This window comes from Schistocerca americana, chromosome X (assembly GCF_021461395.2).
Source record: "Schistocerca americana isolate TAMUIC-IGC-003095 chromosome X, iqSchAmer2.1, whole genome shotgun sequence".
Taxonomy (NCBI): domain Eukaryota; kingdom Metazoa; phylum Arthropoda; class Insecta; order Orthoptera; family Acrididae; genus Schistocerca; species Schistocerca americana.
The window spans coordinates 804,640,414-804,663,218 of record NC_060130.1 but is presented as its reverse complement, the minus strand read 5'-3'; the positions used below and the strand labels follow the sequence as shown (position 1 = coordinate 804,663,218).

Below are 22,805 nucleotides of genomic sequence, written 5' to 3'. Positions count from 1 at the left end.
CAAATCTCCAACATCACTGCAACCGGAAAAATATCCTGCAACAATGGGACCAATGATGACTGAAGAGATTCGATGAAGTGCAACTCTTCCAAAAATTGCTGCAGACTTCAGTGCTGGGCCATCAGCAAGTGTCAGCGTGTGAACCATTCAGCTAAACATAATTGATATGGGCTTTCAGAGCTTAAAAGTCCCCTCGTGTGCTCTTGATGACTGCACAACACAAAGCTTCATGCCTTGCCTGGGCCCATCAACACTGACATTAGACTGCTGATGACTGGAAACATGTTGCCTGGTCAGACTAGTCTCATTTCAAATTGTATCGAGCAGATGGACGTGAACAGTTATGGAGACCACCTCATGAATCCAGGGACCCTGCATGTCAGCAAGGGACTTTTCAAGCTGGTGGAGGCTCTGTAATGGTGTGTCTAGATATGACTCTGACAGGTGACACATAAATAAGCATCCTGTCTGATCACCTGCATCCATTCATGTACATTGTGAATTCCAACGGACTTGGGCAATTGCTACAGAGTGGCTCCAGGAACACTCTTCCGAGTTTAAACACTTCTGCTGGCCACCAATCTCCCCAAACATGAACATTATTCAGCATATCTGGCATGCCCTGCAACGTGCTGTTGCAGAAGATATCCCCACCCCCTCGTACTCTTACAGATTTACAGATAGCCATGCAGGATCCATGGTGCAATTCCCTCAAGCACTACTTCATACACCAGTCAAGTTCATGCCACGTCATGTTGTGGCACTTCTGCGTGCTTGCGGGAGCCCTACACAATATTAGGCAAGGGTACCAGTTTGTTTGGCTCTTCAGGGCACGAGTATGAAACTTTCTGGCAAGTTAAAAATGTGTGCCATATCAGGACTAACTTGAATCCTTTGCCTTTCATGGAAAAATGCTCTAATGACTGAACATCAATAGGTAACTCGTGAATTGCCTTGACACCTTTGCTATTGCTGTTCTCTCTCTCACCTCCCTTCATTCTGGGATATGTAAGTTTATTTACTGGGCACTATCTGTAGTTGTGAGAACTCTGTCTTCAGGTCACAACTGGACCATCCGACCGTTGTGTCGTCCTCAGCTGAGGATTCAAATAGGAGGGGCGTGTGGTCAGCACACCATTCTACTGGTTGTTATAATTGTTTTCTTTGACCGAAGCCACTATTGTTTGGTCGAGTAGCTCCTCAATTGGCATCACGAGGCCGAGTGCACCCCGAAAAATGGTGAAAGCATATGGTAGCCCGGATTGTCACCCATCCAAGTGCCAACCACGCCCAACAGCATTTAACTTCAGTGATCTGACAGGAACCAGTGTATCCAATGCAGTAAGGCTGTTGCCTGTAGTTGTGACCATAATTCAAAAATCTACAAAATACATTCACAGAGAGACCAGAAGCTGTATTGTCTCTAAATCTAATACAATTGTCTGCTACTAGCTAGCTTGTTTCCTTCACCAAAGATTTGGCTACGAATTTCAAGGTCAGAGCAAAATAATACTGAAATATTTCCAGAATGAAATTTTCACTATGCAGCAGAGAGTGTGCTGATACAGAAGTTCCTGGCAAGCTAAAACTGTGTGCTGGACTGAAACAAACTCAGAACCTCTGCCTATCGCAGGCAAGTGCTCTATTGCTATAGTCAATCTTCCAGGTGTGCTAGTCTTGCAAGTTTCACGGGAGAACTTCTGTGAAATTTGGAAGATAGGGGACATGATACTGCTGGAAATAAAGCTGCGAGGACATGTCATGAGTTGTGTTTGGGTAGCTCAGTTGCTAGAGTACTTCCCCACAAAAGGTAAAGATCCTGATTTTGAGTCTTGGTCCAGTACACAGTTTTAATCTGCCAGGAAGTTTCAGTATTTAAATATATTCCTTCTCTATGGAAAATCAAGGCTGCAGTACAATGACATATATGAGAGTAGTTTATTAATAGCAAAATCAAAGAGGTTCTAGGCAGCACACAGTCACATAGAAAATAACAACAACTTGCCAAGCTTCTGGACAAAGCCACAGTTTATCTAATTTACTTCAGGAAAATGCTGGAATGTTTCCTATTATAAGACAATGGGTGGCTACATGCCTGATCCCTGTCACACTAGCTCTGTAAATAACAAATGACTGATGTGTATGATTCACGTTTTTTGTTCTTAAAATGTAATAGTATGACACGTCCAAAATCATGATGAAACTGATGCATGTGTCTGAGATGTCTAATATGTTAACTTCTCTTCACAAAGCTACATGGTACAGATATTCCAATATCCTTGAAACACATACTACTTAGTATCTACCACCAAATTTTCAATGTCTTGTGATGATAGGATGATGTCACATCTGACAGCCTTTGAAATCTACTTTTAAGATGTCTTCAATCCCCTGATTTAGCTAGTGTGAATTATTTTTCTGTAATCATATCAACAATATTATTGTACATGTGGATTTTATGGAAAATATGGCTTCTGAGTACTAATCTACTTTTTTAAAAAAGAGGCTAACATAAAATTTTATTACGGAAGAGGAGGAATAGCATGCATTATGCCTATTTAGGAGACAAACACCACACAAACAATTTGGTTGCACTTAATAGCCTGTAAATTGCTAGATCACCATCAATCAAATACACTTTACATTGGACAAGCATAGTGGGCACAACCAGCACTACTCACTTTGAGGGTATTGTGATAAAATATAGTTGAGTGATTTAAGGATATCTTAGCAAACCTAAATCACAGCAGTCAGAGAGGGTCTTAAATTAGGTTTTTCTGGAATCAAATACCTGTTCTTTATCACTCTGGCACATTATTCAATACACATCTACTCAGCACACAATGACAGTGCACTTTAAGATAATTGTATGTAATGAGAATGTACCCACTTCATAACCTCTTATAAATGTAAGTAGTTTCAAAACGTATTGCCTTGTATTGAGTTGAGAGTGAACAATATTGAAATAAGAAATACAGTCAATAAAAACAATCACAATGATGGCATGCCTGCCTGTTGCGAATGAAGCACACCAACATAGAAACATTTTTAAAATAATGAAATTATATTATTTCACAGCAAAAACTGATCATTTATTTGGGGAGAAGGGAGATGCACTGTAGAATAAAATAAATAAATTGGACAGGAAAAGGGTGAAGAATTTTTAGCAAACATTCCCAAAATTCTTGACAAAAAGTAAACACTGCACATTCACATTTTCATTTTTCAGCAGGGTTCAATATCTACCACACAATCAAATGATGTGAGTCAAAATATACATTTACAGTAGATGCTTTCTGAACCTAAATAAATGCAAAATCTCACACATCAGCTACATAAAACAAGCATTCTGCATATTATGAGTAAGGTAACATTCAAATTATCCTGTATGGGACACACATAATTTTACCGAACACACTTCAACACTTCACACAAGAATTCGTTATCTGCCTCACATCTGAATGTGACACAAATAACTTACCATTTTCCAAGCAGTTGCTGATGTCCATAGGGCTGAATAAAAGCAATGGGTTTAATGCTTAATTGTATTATTATTTTACACACTCTTACATTCTATGTGTAGCAGACACAATGACTGCAATGGCTCACAGTACAATTAATTTACTTTCTCTTTAATAATCTATTATAATAAATATTTTATCCAGTTGTGGCCACTTACAGCAAAACATGACTTTTGTAAATGTCAAAGCACAGGCATCGGAATATACTTCAGATTCAAAAAACTGCTGGATGATGCTGTAAGATTTTTTCAGCCACATTCAGCTACGTACTGAAACTCTCAAATATGCAGCCATTGTATCATCTACCATGATTTAAAGTCTACTGTTAAAAAATGGCAAATACAGCACACACACACTTTTTTATGACAAAACAATTATAATTTTCAGCTTATTTTTCTCTACTTATGTTATGATGCTTACAGTCTGATGCAGGCCTTGATAGTTGAAACCACTTTGTTCTCTTGCAAGTCAAGTGTTTAAGTTGGTTGGTGGTTAAGGGACTAATAGCAAGGTCACCAGTCCTTCAGTCAAGATGTAGTTCATCTTTAGTTAGTGATGTCAGCCAGAAATTTGATGAAATTAAGAAAAGAATGTAGGATACGTAAGATTAAGGCACTGAAACCAATACTGATGCTTGAGCTGAGAAATAATTTAAAGAAAAGTGAAGATATACAAGTTGGGCAAGTATATATATGTAGGTCAGAGTAGATGAGGTATTTCCCATGGCTCATCTGTGGCGAGAGAAATGCCCCATGCATCTGAGCCCCACCAACCCAGTTAAGGCTGAAGAGAATTATGGAGAACAGAATGCATTCTAGCCAGAAAATTCCTACAGTAAAAGTGACAAAGCTATAAATGTAATGGGCATCAGATATACTGACAATAAAAATAAAGTGAAACAAATAATGCAGTCAGTAGCTGGGAGTGGGCAGGCAAATGTCCCACTGGCTCTGCATGTGACAGGATCCAACCCTTCCACAGCCACTGCACTGCTGGTCTACTATAGTCTCGAAGTGTTAAAGGAAGGAAGGAAGGAAGGAAGGAAGGAAGGAAGGAAGGAAGGATGGATGGATGGATGGATGGATGGAAAGAAGAAGGAATATTAGGATTTAATGTTCCATAGACATCAAGGTCATTAGAGATGGATAACAAGTATGAATTTTTTCAAGGGTGGGGAAGAAAATTGGCTGTTGTCTTTCTACAGAACCATCCCGGCATTTTCCTGGAGACATTAACAGATATCGCAGATAACCTAAATCAGGATGCTTGGACACACATTTGAACGATTCTCTCCGCAAATGCGAGTCCAGTAGTCCAGTGTGCTAAGTTTTGCTCGGTGCAACCACCATGTGGAGTGGAGTGGTTCATTACATAAAATAAAACTATAGTTTTATCTAGTATGACCAGTGTGAAGGTAAAATCAGAGGGGGGGTTCCTACAGGCAGGAATGGAAGGAGAAGCACTGTGCAGCAGTAGTCTCCTCGATAATGCAGGGTTCATTGGAGCGAACATTAGCCCAAAAGATGTTGTTTATCTTTGAGTGAGGTGTCATCTTGTTTGTACCAAAATACCCACAACTGGAATCATCAGAGTTAATGTTCAGTGAGTAATTGCTTCTCTCGCTGAACAGTCAGCCAGTGCATTCCCTGGCATACCCACACAACTCACAACACAGAGAGAGAGAAATGAGCAGGCAATATAACTAAAGTCAGAAAGATGTCATGAATAGCAGCTATCAAAGGAATAGGAGGGTAACATCAATCAGTAGTCTGGAGACTGCTCACTAAGTCACTACAGATTTAGCATGGTCAACAGAGGTCTGTTTAATAAAATGTACGTCTCTTCTAATGGCTACTAGCCCTGTCGTAAAAACACCACACATTCGTGGCAACAAATGTTGTTCCTGACCGATGGATGATCTTAGAACCATCAGTGTAAATCTGAATCAACATCTACATACATGGCAGAGTGTACCCTGTACCACTACTAGTTATTCCCTCTCTGGAGGTGTGGGGAAAATGACTGGGTACATGCCTCCACAGAGGCCATAATTTCTCTGACCTTGCCTTTTTTTCCAAGGTCCTTCTGCTATGGTAGCAGTAGTGTGGTTAGCCACAAATACCAATTCTCTATATTTTCTCAATAGTGTTTCATGAAAAGAGAGTCGTCTTCCCCCAGGGATTCCCACTTGATTTCATGAAGCATTTCCAAAACATTTGTGTGGTGATCAAACCTGCCAGCAACAAATCTAGCAGCTTGTCTCTGAATTACTTCACTGTTTCCTCAAATATGACCTGGTTGGGATCCCAAACACACTACCAGTACTCAAGAATGAGTCTCCTTTACAGATGAGCTACATGTCCTAGAATTCTCTCAATAAACTGAAGTTACCCATTCATCATCTCTACTATCTTCTCTACATGCTCATTCCATTTCGTAGTTCTTTTCAGAATTACACATAGGTATTTAATCAATGTGTATGTGTCAAGCAGCACACCATTAATACTATTTCTGAACATTACAAGACTTTTTCCCACTCATCTACATCAACTTACTTTCATCCATGTTTACAGCAAGCTGCTATTCATCCCATCAGATACACATTCTATCTAAGTCATCCTGTATCTTCATGCAGTCACTCTAAGATGATACTTTCCCATATACTACAACATTATCAGCAAACAGTTATAGACTGCTGCTCACCCTATCTGTCAGGTCATTTACGTACATAAGAATTCCTATCACAATTGCCTCACACACTCCTGATGTTGCCTTTGTCTCTGATGAACACTGCAGTGGCTCACACTGTCAAGTGTTTTTTGGAGATCCAGGAACCTGGAATCTGCCTGTTGCCCTTCACCTGTGGTTCACAGGATATCATGTGAGAAAAGGGCAAGCTGAGTTTCACACAAGTGATGGTTTCTAAATCTGTGTTGATTTACAGACAGAAGTAGTTCTGTGTCAAGAAAATTTATTACATTTAAACTTAGAATATGCTCAAACTTCTGCAGCCAGCCAATGCTAAGGATACTGGTCTGCAGCTATGCAGGTCTGTTCTTTTATCCTTCTTATACACGGAAGTCACCTGCACTTTTTTCCAGTCACTTGGAACTTTCTGCTGGACAAGAGATTCACGATAAATGCAAGCTAATTAAAGGGTCAATGACACACAATATTCTCTGTAAAACCAAACTGGCATTCTGTCCAGACATGGCAACTTACTTGTTTTCAACTCCAGAGAAACTTTTTTCTATGTCCTCCACACAAGAGTCTGTGTGACAGTCAATCAATGGTATGTCTGTATGATCCTCCTATGTGAATGATAATTTTAAACACAAAATTTAATACTTCATCTTTCCTTTTGCTCTCTTATACTGCCACACCAGACTGGACTGGTTTACAAGTATGTGGATAGAAGCCTCCGACCTACTTCCTGACCTTATGTAGGATTGCAACTTTCTCGTGTTCTCAGCAAGATCCATCACTAAGGTATGACAGCACCCTGACACTCCTGAAGAGCTGAGAGGAACAGATGCTGGAAGGTCAAGCATGTAACAAACTTTAGATCCTTGAAATATATTGCTCATTTCAAGGGACTTAGGTGGAGGTCCCAGCAGAAGGCCTCAGGGTACTTTCCAACTGGCAATCCCATCCAACGGTGGTTACCAGGGTGTCGTAACCCTTGTACACAAGAATTTGATACATTGGATGATTAGGAAATTATTGGATGGTGATCGTGTGAGTGAGAGTCGGTACTGTCAAAACTGAAGAGGGAAGATCCCTGCTTCGGCAAGGAGAATGTCTATAGGATTTGTTTGGATGGCGCCAGTGGTGAGTCTTACTCCAGATGATTGACTAGGTCTAATAATTTCAAAGCTGAAGTTGCTGCTGAACCATAAACCTGAAAGCCACAGACCAATCAGGATGAGTGCTAAGGAAGCAGAGAGCATTAAAGATTCACATGCAGCTAGTCTTTAGTTGACAAATATGGGCAGCCATTTTTTTTTTTTTTTTTTTTTTTTTTTACCGTTAAAAAGGAGTTCCAAAAATTGGGGCTGTACAACAATGAACAAGTGCTATGTACCCTAGCAGATTTCTGCATCAACATGTACCATGCTACAATGACTCAATTTTAATGGGGGAGAACTGGAAGTAATGGAAGGAGGTCCAAGATGAGACTCCGTAGATGATACCTTGGAGATAAGAGTTCTGCCAGGGAAACAGTTAGCAGCTATACCAAATGTGAAAGTCGTCAATATACAGACTGAGGGTGACCAGTGGTCCTAAGGTCACTAGCCTCTGATGGCAATGAGGCAGAGTGTAACACTCAGCATGGAACCCTGCGGGACACCATTGTCTTCAATCCGTGAGGAGCTGAGTAATTACAAACTCTAAACTGAAACAACCAGTGGAATAAACACTTATGAATAAACATCAGGAGTCGCAATGAGGTGTTGCCATTTAGAGAAACCCTGTTAGATTTCTGTTTCCAACCTAACCAGATGGTCAGTTATGGATGATCCTGTTCAAAATACACTGATGTGGGGACAAAAGATCCTGTGAATTAAAAACACAGTATATTCACTGGCCTACCATCCTTTCAAGCAGTTTGTAGATAACGTTGCTGAGGCTAGTCAGTTGGTAGCTTTTGGTGGACATTGTGTTTTTGTCTGCCATAAGATTGGGATGGTGACACTATCTCTCCATTTCAAGGTAATACACCTCCTATCCACATATGGTTGAAGACTATGAGAGCAGATGGAGCCTGTGAGTCACATTCAGATGTTGGATCATCTGATTATGAATCAAATCATGGCCTGGGGCCATACTGTGCAATGAGTCAAGAGCCTGAAGCAGATCCCAGTTGGTGAAAGGTTCATTATGTAATTCAGTGTGATGGAGGGGGTGATGGATAGGGCAATATCTTCAGCTCGTTTCGTATTCATTTGAAATATAGTCGGGTAAGGACAAAATGCTGATGCTGTCACAAAATGAGTCAAGATGATCCGTAACAAATGACACATTGGTATGAACATCACCATGAAGGAAGAGATCTGGAACATTTGTTGATATTTGACAGCCCAGAAGACTATGCAGCTTGGCCCACACCTGGTATGAAGAGAGACTCCTTTCCAAAGAGGAGATGTATAGCACTCCCACATTCCTTCTTACTGTGTTTAAACAGTGAGCCTCAGCACTGCCTGTGGAGGAGATCACTTGAGGTATTGCAGGATCCTTTGATAATTCTTAATAGTTGTCACAATATCTTTGGTCCACCATGGTACTGGCCAAAAATGGAGGAGGCCTATAGAAAGGGAACAGCAGTCCCAGGGACACGGGTGATCACATCAGAGATGTTTCCCGCATACTCATTAGTACTTTCTAACAGAAATGTGGTAAAGACGACAGTAACGGAATACAATTGCCAGTTGGCCCATTTAAGAGCCCAACATGGTAACTGATCCAACAGGCAGTGACAGGGAAGTGAAAGGATTACCTAAAAGTGGTCACTGTCACAAAGATCATTATTTAGCAACTATTGTGGCGAAGCCACGAGATTGGGGGAAAAGATAGTCAGGTCAAAAAGGTGCCATGTATGGAACTTAAGTGAGCAGCAGTACTGTCACTGAGAATAGACAGATCAAGATCAGAAAGAAGCTGCTCAATCAGAAGGCCCCTATCACATGAAATGGCAGTCCCCCAGAGGAGGTGATGCACTCTGAACGTCCTACGTGTAAGAAAAGTGGTGGGGAGGGAGTTATTGGATTAAGGTGGTCATCTCAAGACAAGTGCCCTGCCTAGGGGTAAATAAATGTTACAAATGGTGACCGCTGGGTCATTTGCCCTCGCACTGCTAATGCTTCCAACATTGTACAGGAGGGTTCACTGACAACATCTGTTGAAGCCAGAACTCTCCAGATGCACTTTCCGGGCCAGTATGATTTCAACAATGTATGGCAACCTCAAAGAGTTGGGGTATGGTCTCCAGTCTAGCGCGTTTCTTGGGTAGCAACACAGATAAGGAAACCAGAGGGAATTAGATATTGTTGCTCTGGTAGGTGAAAGCAATATCAAATGCAGTTCCACTGGATCTTCATGTTGAAGCTATCCTGGTTAGGAGTGAAGAGCGAAAGGAGACAGATCCCTGCCCTGAATCGCTATCTGTGACCAGTGGGAGTGGATCATCATCAACGAACATCAGTATGGAGTCAGACAGCATGGGACAATCTGGTGCCACCAGAGTCATCATAGTTACCCTCTCCTGAAATTTCTTCTTCTTCTTCTTCTTCTTCTTCTTCTTCTTCTTCTTCTTCATTTTCACAACTTTTTTCAAAAAGGAAGGAAGATTAGTGTTTAATATCCTGTCTACAATGAGGTTACTAGAGATAGAGCACAAATTCGAATTAAAAGAGGATGAGGAAAGAAATCAGCCTTTCAAGGAAAAGCCTTAAGCAATTTAGGGAAATCACACAAAACCTAAATCAGGATGGCCAGATGCAGGTCTGAACCATTGTCCTCTTGAATGCAAATAGTGGCAGTCAAGATTCTCGTGAGGGCTTAGCTACTGTACAAACGGGAGAAGAGTGGACAGCCCTAGGACCCACAGTCCATGGCTTCTTCAGCCACTGGCTTGTGTCACAACTTTGAGTTGTGGATTACTGGAGAGAGTGTTCCTGAGAGAGAGCCCTGTCACCGACAGATACCAGTGGAGGATCTTGCTCATGTGGCCGGGTGGAGGGAGTGGTTTCCGAAGCTGGTGCTGCAGGAACCGTAACAGGGTACAGCCTACTGCCCTCACGGTCAAGTTTATTTGTGTAACTATCAGATGTCAACAATGAGGGAGTAAATACACCAGGTACTGCAGATGACCTGGCCACAGTAGTGGAATAGGCCAATACCATTGAGACTAAAGATAATCGCTCATATTTTTCCAAGGGGTTGGCCACAGTCTACATAAACTGGGTCATTTGTACACCAGGAAGATACATGCCCAAAGCATTGGCATTTAAAGCACCGTGTTGGGGGTGGAAAGTACAGCTTCTGCACAATGCAGCACTAACAAATGATTTTTACCTTTTCTGTAAGTGAATCAGCCTCAAAAGTGAGGATGAATGTACCATTGTTTATTTTGTCATCTGTAGGGTTTTGACATATACAACATAAAAAGTGGATCCCTCATCTCTGGTGGGTGGTGGTGGTGACAGAAAAAAAGTAAGTATGCTCAGCTTCCCAATCAATTGGACAGACAGTCAACAGTGTTGCATGTATTCCCTACATGAGACTTTGTGGAAAGGTTTAGTAGAAGACACCGGTACACAGCATGGTGATCATGAACTGTGGCCTACAACCATTCCTCTACTTGACAGTCAAATACTGGTGATGAAAATTATGATCTGTAGCATGATTAAAACCAGTATCACCTAGCCCAATGTCACAACACTACTACAGATTAGTAACCTCAACTATAAATTTTCTTCCCCCACCCCCCCTCCCTCTATTTATTATATGGCCCCAGTAATGAGTGCAGTGTTGAGCTTTAAATGAATCTTCAGATGGTGCTACACTATATTTGAGTCTACACGATACACAAACTGCACAATCTTGAGAATTATCAACTGAGAACAACACACAGCTTGGAACATCAGTGCAATACACTGATGCAGCCACCAATAACCTAGTCTGACTAGTCAATATATATACTTGTAAAATACGTGTTTTACAGTATCTTCTGTCTGCCACCATTTAACACACAAATGATGATCTGCTTATGGTCTTAAATTCCTATCCCATCTCTCCCCTCCCCTTACCCCATTCCCTATTATTTCTCCAACCCACAAACAAAGTAACTTCTTCCAACCTCTGCTAAAGCCAATGTTGGTATATTAATGCTTCATGTTTGTAAATAAGCACGAATATTCTTTACTGTTCCTTATGAAGTTCCCTTATGGGACTATCAGTAAGCGTCATTTTCTTGAAGTAATGTAGGCCACTAGTAGCAAAATGTTACTTTAACTGTTAAAAAGGATCAAATAACAATGAAAGATATGCAAGATCAGGCATGAACAAAAGCTTAGCAAAATTCATAGGGACAGTATTTTCAAGTTGCAATATTATGTTCAAATGCAAGGTTTCTATTTTTATGTGCAGCTATCGCCATCTAGATCAAAAGTGATATCAGCTCCACATCATTTGTGCATATATTTATTCCAAATTTAATACAAAAACTTAGCTACTAGTATCAGATAAAGATTAGTACATTATTATTGAATTACATATGCTTTTCTTAAGGAAAGCATCCATCTCTTCTCATGTACAGATCATATATGAAAAATATGAAGGCTATTTGTAATTATAAGTGTGAAGTAAATACACACAGCACTCATATGCATGTAATACACGTAAAACATATTCCTACTGGTTACTCAAATATTACTGATTCACTCAAATATGACTGAGCACAATCAGTACTACTCACTAAACATAATACATACCGTATGTGTCCCGAGTCACCAGAACTGCTTTGTCTACTGTGTTGGGACTGGCTATTTAGAGAGCTGTATCCCGAGGCACGACTCATTTGGCTCGTATTGGAAGAGTTTCGTGAATGACCCAATTCATGAGTTTCATCAACTTCAGGTGCTACTGATACTGTACCCTCTGGTTGTTCCTGAGGTTCTGTAGCACCCTGCCCCGCTCCTGATATCAGTTCTGCAAAGAAAAGATGAACACAATCTTTCCACACACTGTTAAAACCTATTAAAATGTGGAGTTACAACATGTGCTTAATGTAAGTAAGTGACACATTAAGTTACCAATACACCACATGGAACCAGAGAGAGCAAATGAGTGACTGCATTATTCCGTCATTCATTTGTGGCAGCTGGCAACACTACCACTGCCGATTCCCCTCCTCCATCTCTCATACTATTACAAAACAATTTAACTCAGGATATGTTTTCTGAAACGAGATTTCAAAAGAGCCATAATACACTCCTGGAAATTGAAATAAGAACACCGTGAATTCATTGTCCCAGGAAGGGGAAACTTTATTGACACATTCCTGGGGTCAGATACATCACATGATCACACTGACAGAACCACAGGCACATAGACACAGGCAACAGAGCATGCACAATGTCGGCACTAGTACAGTGTATATCCACCTTTCGCAGCAATGCAGGCTGCTATTCTCCCATGGAGACGATCGTAGAGATGCTGGATGTAGTCCTGTGGAACGGCTTGCCATGCCATTTCCACCTGGCGCCTCAGTTGGACCAACGTTCGTGCTGTACGTGCAGACCGCGTGAGACGACGCTTCATCCAGTCCCAAACATGCTCAATGGGGGGACAGATCCGGAGATCTAGCTGGCCAGGGTAGTTGACTTACACCTTCTAGAGCACGTTGGGTGGCACGGGATACATGCGGACGTGCATTGTCCTGTTGGAACAGCAAGTTCCCTTGCCGGTCTAGGAATGGTAGAACGATGGGTTCGATGACGGTTTGGATGTACCGTGCACTATTCAGTGTCCCCTCGATGATCACCAGTGGTGTACGGCCAGTGTAGGAGATCGCTCCCCACACCATGATGCCGGGTGTTGGCCCTGTGTGCCTCGGTCGTATGCAGTCCTGATTGTGGCGCTCACCTGCACAGCGCCAAACACGCATACGACCATCATTGGCACCAAGGCAGAAGCGACTCTCATCGCTGAAGACGACACGTCTCCATTCGTCCCTCCATTCACGCCTGTCGCGACACCACTGGAGGCGGGCTGCATGATGTTGGGGCGTGAGCGAAAGACGGCCTAACGGTGTGCGGGACCGTAGCCCAGCTTCATGGAGACGGTTGCGAATGGTCCTCGCCGATACCCCAGGAGCAACAGTGTCCCTAATTTGCTGGGAAGTGGCGGTGCGGTCCCCTACGGCACTGCGTAGGATCCTACGGTCTTGGCGTGCATCCGTGCGCCGCTGCGGTCCGGTCCCAGGTCGACGGGCACGTGCACCTTCGCCGACCACTGGCGACAACATCGATGTACTGTGGAGACCTCACGCCCCACGTGTTGAGCAATTCGGCGGTACGTCCACCCGGCCTCCCGCATGCCCACTATACGCCCTCGCTCAAAGTCCGTCAACTGCACATACGGTTCACGTCCACGCTGTCGCGGCATGCTACCAGTGTTAAAGACTGCGATGGAGCTCCGTATGCCACGGCAAACTGGCTGACACTGACGGCGGCGGTGCACAAATGCTGCGCAGCTAGCGCCATTCGACGGCCAACACCGCGGTTCCTGGTGTGTCCGCTGTGCCGTGCGTGTGATCATTGCTTGTACAGCCCTCTCGCAGTGTCCGGAGCAAGTATGGTGGGTCTGACACACCGGTGTCAATGTGTTCTTTTTTTCCATTTCCAGGAGTGTATATATTCTCTAAATTTGAATTATTTATTCACACAAAAACTCCTAATAGTGTTATGAGCACAAATATTTCCCAAGAGAATCAGTTAGTAGACCCAAAAAATACAGTTATAAGTACAAAGAAACACCAAATAACCTAGTCTACCAAGTTCTTATTTGGTTGATAAAACCACACGTTTAACATAGATACAATGACAGAATTCACACATGTAAAAATGGGAAAAAAACCACCTAACCACCTGAATTTTGTCAAATAATTCATGTCCAATATTGTGATAAAGTTACTGTTTTCTAGTCATATGATGCCTTAAAAATTTTACATTTATTTTTAGATTATTTTATAGTAGTGATACACATAATTCTAAGCACTAAAGAACTGCATTGTAAGAGCACATCTTGGTGCCATAATCCACAGTGGAAAAACTATTTTCACAAGTTATCTTTCATTATCATTATGCTCATCAGTTTAAAAAAAGCAGAGGAAGATTTGGGTTTGATATCCTGTCAATGATGAGGTTGTAAAGATCTCCAAAAGAGGCAGGGTGATGAAGCAAATTAGGTATGTCATTTTTATCACATAAAACCTAAATCAGAATAGCCAGATGGTAATTTGAATACCATTCTCAAATTCAACACTATTGTGCTAGTTACTTTATTGCCCCATTCAGTAATTAAAACAAACTGCACAACTGAAAATACTTTGATTATAAAGGAAAAATAAAAAGGATTCGGAAAAATCATCTACATGGGTATATCCTATCATCATTTGTCAACACAGCCATTGTTTCATTCTACACACTTTTGATATCATGTCAAACCTTATGGTGACAATGTGCAAGGTCAGTGCCATAATAAGTCATATTTTATCTAAAGTTTATACCACTAAGGCATAGAAGCTGCTTCTGTCTTTGATGTATAGATGATCCTCCTTCCATTTTCATGGTCATCTTGCCCCAGTCTGCTGCTGTGTGTATCCATTCATGGCCATGTGGCCACTATCTTTTTGTGAGTCATATAATTCTGTAATCACGGGCTACTGATCACATTTTCTGTGTGCATATATTTGTAACTGAACAGAAGAGTTTTGGAATAATCAGTTGCATCCACATACAGAAAACCACCCAGGAATTCAGTTAACATGGTTTAGTAACACTGCATCTACATGGATACCCTGCAAATCACATTTAAGTGCCTGGCAGAGGGTACATTGAACCACCTTCACAATTCTCTATTATTCCAATCTCGTGTAGGGCGTGGAAAGAATGAACACCTATATCTGGACTAGAAACTGAGACTTGGTCCTCCTGAATAGGAAATGTTCATGTCATTATCAAAACAATGAATTACAACACACATCCAGTTTTCTGAGGTCACCAGAACTGTGCAGTGATTGGCAGCCACACAGATTCTACAGTCCTGAGAGCTTACACACAGAACTCATCAATAACAAGAAAGATGTTCATTTGATTCATACCTCAGGCACTTTTCAATGCATTTACCTGCTGTTGTTACAAACAGAACAGTGCACTAAAAAAATTTTTTTTTGTGATGCATAAATTAAAAAACAATCAGCACAAATTATGTACTATCAGCTGGAAATATGATTTGCATATGAAAGGTGATGAAAACCATAGACATACTGTTTGGCACTAACATAATTTATGACAACGTATCAAAGATAATATTTCCATCTATCTTTGTTACGTATGAAGATAAATATGTTACTCTGAGGTGCTTTAGGGGAATCTAACCAATTAGTGAAGTGGATTAGCTGTACCACAATCAACTTCAGTGTGAGCAAAGGACAATTGCTGCTAATCAGTATATGATAACAGAGACTGTGTGTCTGAGAACATCTTTAAAATATGAATTTCAGTTTCAAGTTTTGATTAACACTCATGTCCTGGAGTTTTTAACATTCAGTTTTACACATTTCCCTTCCCTTATGTTCTGTTACTATTGATAATTATGTATCATACCTAATATAAAAACAGACTCAGAATCAGAATTTTATTGTCCCATAAAATACATGGTAAATCACTGATTTACACTACAGGAGACTCATTGAGCTTATAAATATAATAGACTATACACAGAATACAACATTTACTAGAATGAAATATTTGAATATATGCACTACTGATTTCTATCCTGCTCAAATGGTCAGATCGTCATTAAAAAATTAATCAACAGATTAATAGAATTTTTGTACCAGAGTGCTATATAATTTTCTTTTTACTGAACCACTTTCAGTCCCTTGAAAATCTGTCTTTTTTTTTTTTTTTTTTTTTTTTTTAACTTATTGTATATTTTCATTCCTATATATTGTGGGGTCCGTGAGTAGGAAATATGAAACTTTGTTTATTTCTAGTATCATAACTATTCTGGAAGTTATTTGGAGCAAACAATTCTGGATTATTATTTATGAAAAGAATTATATCATACAAATACGGTGAGGGAACACTTAGTATGGTTATGTCTCTTAGTAGTGGTCAACTAGATTCTCTTGGCTTTGCACTACACATGTTACTCATAATTTTATTTCTGTGAAGTTAATATTTTTGTCAAATTGCCAGCTTTTCCCCAAAAGACAATGCTGTATCTCACTATTGCCTCAATGTAGCTATAGTACACTACCTTTTTTATGTCTATGGCAGTGACATTGGGTAACACTGACATAGCAAATGCCAGGCTGTTCAGTTTACTTTTTAAATATTCTGTATGTGAGGACCACGGCAGATTTCTGTCCAACTGCATTCCTAAGAATTTAACACATTCTGCTTTGCTTAGTTCCACACTTCCATGCATAATTTGAATATCATATATTTTAGACTGTTTTGTCTTAAACCGCATACGCAGTGTTTTTGAAATGTTTTAGGCCATTTAAATGGAACCACACACACACACAGATTTTCTAGAGTTTTTATGACATTTTTGGGAATTTCTTCTGCATTTTTATTTTCTATCAGTACTGATGTGTCATCAGTGAATAAAACTGAATGATGATTTATATTTACGTGTAAGTCACTTACGTAAAAAAGAAAAATTATTTACCGTAGAAATGATCCTTGTGGTATCCCTTTCAGACAGTTCTCCATTTTGAGGAGTATTTTCCTCTGTCTGATGTGACTACCCTTTTCTGTCCCTGTCAAATATAACAAACAACTCTGCAGCACTGCCTGTAATTCTGTACTTTTGCATTTTATATAATAGGGAGTGGTGCACACAGTCAAACGCTTTGGGTGAGTCACAGAAGATCCCTGCAACTTTTTGTGGTTTATCTAAGATAGAACTAACTTTATTTATGAATTCATTAATTGCATAAATTGTACTTTCACCTTTCTGGAAGCCAAACTGATTTTTTTTTTCCAGTTACATTCACTTTGTGACAAATTTTGAATTTGTATTGCAAGGATCATTCCATATATTAGAGAACACAGGAATAAGGGAGATTGGACGGTAATTTCCTGCATCTTCTTTAAAGTCTTTTTTAAATAATTGTTTCACTTCCAGATATTTTAGAATGTCTGGAAAGTAGTGATTTATTAATTATTTCAGAGAGTGGATGTGCTATTATATTTGAAGGTACTGTGATGACTTTAACAGGTATTTCGTCCCATCCCATTGAATTTTTATTTTTTAGTTTTAATATACTATTTTTTGCATATTTTACTGTTACTTTGTCAAATTTAATAAGAGTCCCATTCTTTCTCTGAGTTGACCCAAATAAATTTACATTATCTTGATAGGAGTTACATATACATCAACATCAGATTTTGCTACTGTTATAAAATACTGGTTAAAATTTTCTGATATTTGAGCAGAATTTAAAATTATGTCTTGTATCTTTATTTTAGAAATTTCCTGGTGGCTAGGATTGATTCCAAATTCAGCTCTGACAAATGTGCATACTGCCTTGGATTTATTTCTGTGGTTTTTGCTAAGTATGGCATTTACCACTTCCTTTGCTGCTTGTACAACATTCCTAAATATTTTTAATAAGATTTAAAGAACTTAGGACTGTTATTGGATTTCAGCTCAGCATGTAGTTGTCTCTTTCTATTACTAGCTATTATTATGCCAGTAACTTAAGTTTATTACTTGTCTTTCTACGACAGACTCCAGGTGGGAAAGTTTCATTGAAAATATGTAAAAAGCTGTTTAAAAACTTATCAATTTTTTTAAACATGAGCTTTCATGTTGTAATGACCAACTTACCTGTCTCTATCTACAACAGAATAAGTTTACTGAACTGTCTTTTCATGAAACATCTCTTTCCATTTTCCTTATTTATTTTTAGTAATTCAATAAGTAAAGCAGAGTGATCCGAGATACCAGGATCTAAAGAAAATTTGGCAATGTCATTAAATGTACGTTACTGGCCATTAAAATTGCTACACCAAGAAGAAATGCAGATGATAAACGGGTATTCATTGGGTAAATATATTAAACTAGAACTGACATGTGATTACATTTTCACACAATTTGGGTGCATAGATCATGACAAATCAGTACCCAGAACAGTCACCTCTGGCCGTAATAACGGCCTTGACACGCCTCAGCATTGAATTAAACAGAGCTTGGATGGCGTGTACAGGTACAGCTGCCCATGCAGCTTCAACACGATACCACAGTTCATCAAGAGTAGTGACTGGCATATTGTGACGAGCCAGTTGCTCGGCCACCATTGACCAGACGTTTCCAGTTGGTGAGAGATCTGGAGAATGTGCTGGCCAGGGCAGCAGTCGAACATTTTCTGTATCCAGAAAGGCCAGTAGAGGACCTGCAACATGCGGTCGTGCATTAACCTGCTGAAACGTAGGGTTTAGCAGGGCTCGAATGGAGGGTAGAGCCACAGGTCGTAACACATCTGAAATGTAACGTCCACTGTTCAAAGTGCCGTCAATGCGAACAAGAGGTGGCCGAGACGTGTAACCAATGGCACCCCATACCATCACGCCGGGTGATACGCCAGTATGGCGATGATGAATACACGGTTCCAATGTGCGTCCACCACGAGGTCGCCAAACACACATGCGACCATCATCAGGCTGTAAACAGAACCTGGATTCGTCCGAAAAAAATGACGTTTTGCCACTATGCACCCAGGTTCGTCATTGAGTACACCACCGCAGGCGCTCCTGTCTATGATGCAGCGTCAAGGATAACCGCAGGCATGGCCTCCGAGCTGATAGTCCACGCTGCTGCAAACGTCGTCGAACTGTTCGTACAGATGGTTGTCGTCTTGCAAATGTCCCCATCTGTTGACTCAGGGATCAAGACGTGGCTGCATGATCCGTTACAGCCATGAGGATGAGATGCCTGTCATCTCGACTGCTAGTGATCCAGCACGGTGTTCCGTATTACCCTCCTGAACCCACCGATTTCATGTTCTGCTAGCAGTCATTGGATCTCGACCAACGTGAGCAGCAATGTCGCGATACGATAAACCGCAATCGCGATAGGCTACAATCGGACCTTTATCAAAGTCGGAAACGTGATGGTACGCATTTGTCCCCCGTACACGAGGCATCACAACAACGTGTCACCAGGCAATGCCGGTCAACTGCTGTTTGTATATGAGAAATAGGTTGGAAACTTTCCTCATGTCAGCATGTTGTAGGTGTCGCCACCGGCATGCCACAGCATCTTCTTCCTGTCGGTTAAATTTCGCGTCTGTAGCACGTCATCTTCATGGTGTAGCAATTTTAATGGCCAGTAGTGTATAATTTGTTAAAATATTGTCTATACACATTGTAGTTTGCTCATTTACTCTTGTTAAATCACTGAAATGTAGTCTAAAGTCATATTATTAAATTAAGTCAACAAACTTAGTTGACAAGTCTGTTTCACTTGACATATCTACGCTAAAATCAGCAGCAATTACAATTTTTCCCTCTTTTCTTTTATGAGTTTATGAAGAGGACACTGGAATTTCTCTAAAAATAATTTAGTCATATCACTACCTGGGATCTTATATACTGAGATAATAATAATATGTTGTTCTAGCTCTACACAGCAACATTCAAATGTAATTTCTTCATTAAGAAAATTGAAGTCGTATCTTTCTTTATATTCTAACAAGTTGTATACAGGAGCCACCACGGGTTCTGTTTTCCTACAATAAAGGTTAGCTGCTGTAGATGTTTTCTAATTTGTTTAAAACGGAGATCTAATCTTTCGTAAGCCAGAGTTCGTTTAGGCAAATGACTTTCATATTTTTTCCTTGTGAAAGAATAATTTTTAGCTCCACAATTTTCGTGAATTTATCTTGTGGACATGTTGCACTGAGGCCGTTTATGTTCCAAAGCATTAAAAATTAGGACTTACACTTACTTATAGTTTTAAACACGTCTTTCCCTGAACATCGTTGTTCTTTTCTTACTGTATACCCCCTCCCCCCAACGCTAGCTGTTAGTTTCCCCTGCTTCGAATAATTTACCGATTGAAATTGTGCAGCAACAAGAATGGTCCAAATACTGAATTCTGTGGACCACTGGTTGCAATTTTCTCCCACTGAAATCCTCATGAGCTACCTAACATACTCCACCTCTTCGTATCAATTAGATACAGCATAAACCACTAGCGTTTGGGATCCCTGTCAGGTCGGATTGAGGGAGGACATAGAAGCAATTCAGAGGCGGACTGCTAGATTTGTTACTGGTAGGTTTGATCATCACGAGAGTGTTACGGAAATGCTTCAGGAACTCGGATGGGAGTCTCTAGAGGAAAGGAGGTGTTCTTTTCGTGAATCGCTACTGAGGAAATTTAGAGAACCAGCATTTGAGGCTGACTGCAGTACAATTTTACTGCCGCCAACTTACATTTCGCGGAAAAACCACAAAGATAAGATAAGAGAGATTAGGGCTCGTACAGAGGCATATAGGCAGTCATTTTTCCCTCGTTCTGTTTGGGAGTGGAACAGGGAGAGAAGATGCTAGTTGTGGTACGAGGTACCCTCCGCCACGCACCGTATGGTGGATTGCGGAACATGTATGTAGATGTAGAACTCATTCGACCTTGAAAGCCAAAACTTTTAAGTTCCTCCAAAAGAATGTTTTTAGATATTTATTCCAAATTCAACTGTGCAAATCACAACAATCCTGATAGAAGAACTTGTTATTAAGATATTTCAAGACATTGTCATTGAAATAGTAAATGGGATGCTGGAGAGGGCCTTCTAGAACCTGAATTATCGCTGACAAACTATTTACTTGTCTAAACAGAAGTATTTCCTCGCTGCAGGAGTGTAGTTAATGAACATCAACTGTGAACTGTAGTTTCACTGACTTAGTTTTTACAGTAGCCACAGATAAATAAATCTTCACATACCATACTTGTAGTAGTAAACGCCAAAGATATTGACTTTATGACTGCCATAAATTTACCATAATCTCTCTGTAGTCTCTCATCACCTTTTGCTGTGGGCACAAGACCTGGGTTTACTGCTAGATCAACATTTCAACACCTGCATTGGGGGTTTGGAAGGAGTTATACAGAAAATTTCAACTGGAATGTAAATGCAGAGAACATTCATTCTGGATAACTTCATAAACAATTAATTACACATACAAAGAATAATTCTCAACAGTCTCAAGCGTACTTGAACTGGATCGAAACTTGGTTAGTGCATCACAAAGCTCAGTTTGTGTGAGGGATGCTACTGCAGCTGAGCGCGTCCTTTCTTCAGCTCACTGCGTCAATGGTCCATAACTAAACAAACACTGTAACTGCACTTGGCCAAGCTGTGTTGTTGGCTTCTGGTGTGCAGTTGTTGGCTGCAAAGTCAGTTATCAGCTGCTTCCTATGGCTCAGTTTCTGGGCTTGTTCCTCAGTCTGAGACTGAAGACTCGTCCAGTATCCATGACTTCTTACAGAACGTCTAAAATTTCATTTTCTAAGTCCATATAAGAACTTCATTTCCCCTTCCATTCCCCATATAGGACCAGGGTTTTGGTTAGCATCATCACCACTGGCCAAGTTCATGATCTCTGCATGCCAGTCCGTGTCACTCTCTCTCACTCTCTCTCTCTCTCTCTCTCTCTCTCTCTCTCTCTCTCTCTCTCCCCTACCCCTTTAATAATTTTTCCCTGGTTTTCGTAGCCAATGTTTCTTGAGAGCTTTCCACATTTTAAAAATAACATTTCTTCCCCGGGTCTCCAGTCGCAATATAACACAGGTAAAATGCTGTCGACTTGAAACTGCATTTGAATACATTAAATCGTCACCCAGGCGAACTCAGTATCCATCCGAAGTAACGAACTGCATCTGGTCACCTTCCTCGAATTCCACTCTGGCCTTGTTGTTGTTGTTGTTGTTGTTGTTGTTGTTGTTATGGTCTTCAGTCCAGAGACTGGTTTGATGCAGCTCTACATGCTACCCTATCCTCTGCAAGGTTCATCATCTCTGAGTAACTACTGCATCCTACATCCTTCTGAACCAGCTGAGGATACTCATCCCTTGGTCTCCCCCTGCGATTTTTTCCCTCGACGCTTCCCTCAAATACTAATGATGCCTCAGACCGTGTCCTACCAACCGATCCCTTCTTCTATTTGTGCCACAAATTGCTCTTCTCCCCAGTTCTATTCGGTACCTCCTCATTAGTTACGTGATCTACCCATCTAATCTTCAGCATTCTTCTGTAGCACCACATTTCGAAAGCTTCTATTCTTTTCTTGTCTAAACTATTTATCGTCCACGTTTTACTTCCATAGATAGCTACACTCCATACAAATACTTTCAGAAAGGACTTCCTGACACATCTATACCGATGTTAACAAATTTCTCTTCTTCAGAAACGCTTTCCTTGCCATTGCCAGTCTGCATTTTATATCCTCTCTACAACGACCATCATCAGTTATTTTGCTCCCCAAA

At 40.6% G+C, this 22,805-nt stretch overlaps 1 protein-coding gene across 4 annotated transcripts in view; it reads right to left on the bottom strand.

Annotated features, from left to right (window-relative positions):
* The window catches only part of LOC124556685 (protein FAM102A), a 460,608-nt gene that overhangs the window by 51,967 nt on the left and 385,836 nt on the right, over positions 1-22,805 (bottom strand). For all 4 annotated transcript variants that reach the window (XR_006968659.1, XM_047130653.1, XM_047130654.1 and 1 more), the window contains exon 5: positions 12,014-12,230. Coding sequence is in view for 3 of the 4 variants with exons in the window: in XM_047130653.1 (XP_046986609.1) it covers positions 12,014-12,230 (217 nt within the window). In the remaining variant the exon portion in view is untranslated. The remainder of the gene's footprint in view (positions 1-12,013; positions 12,231-22,805) is intronic.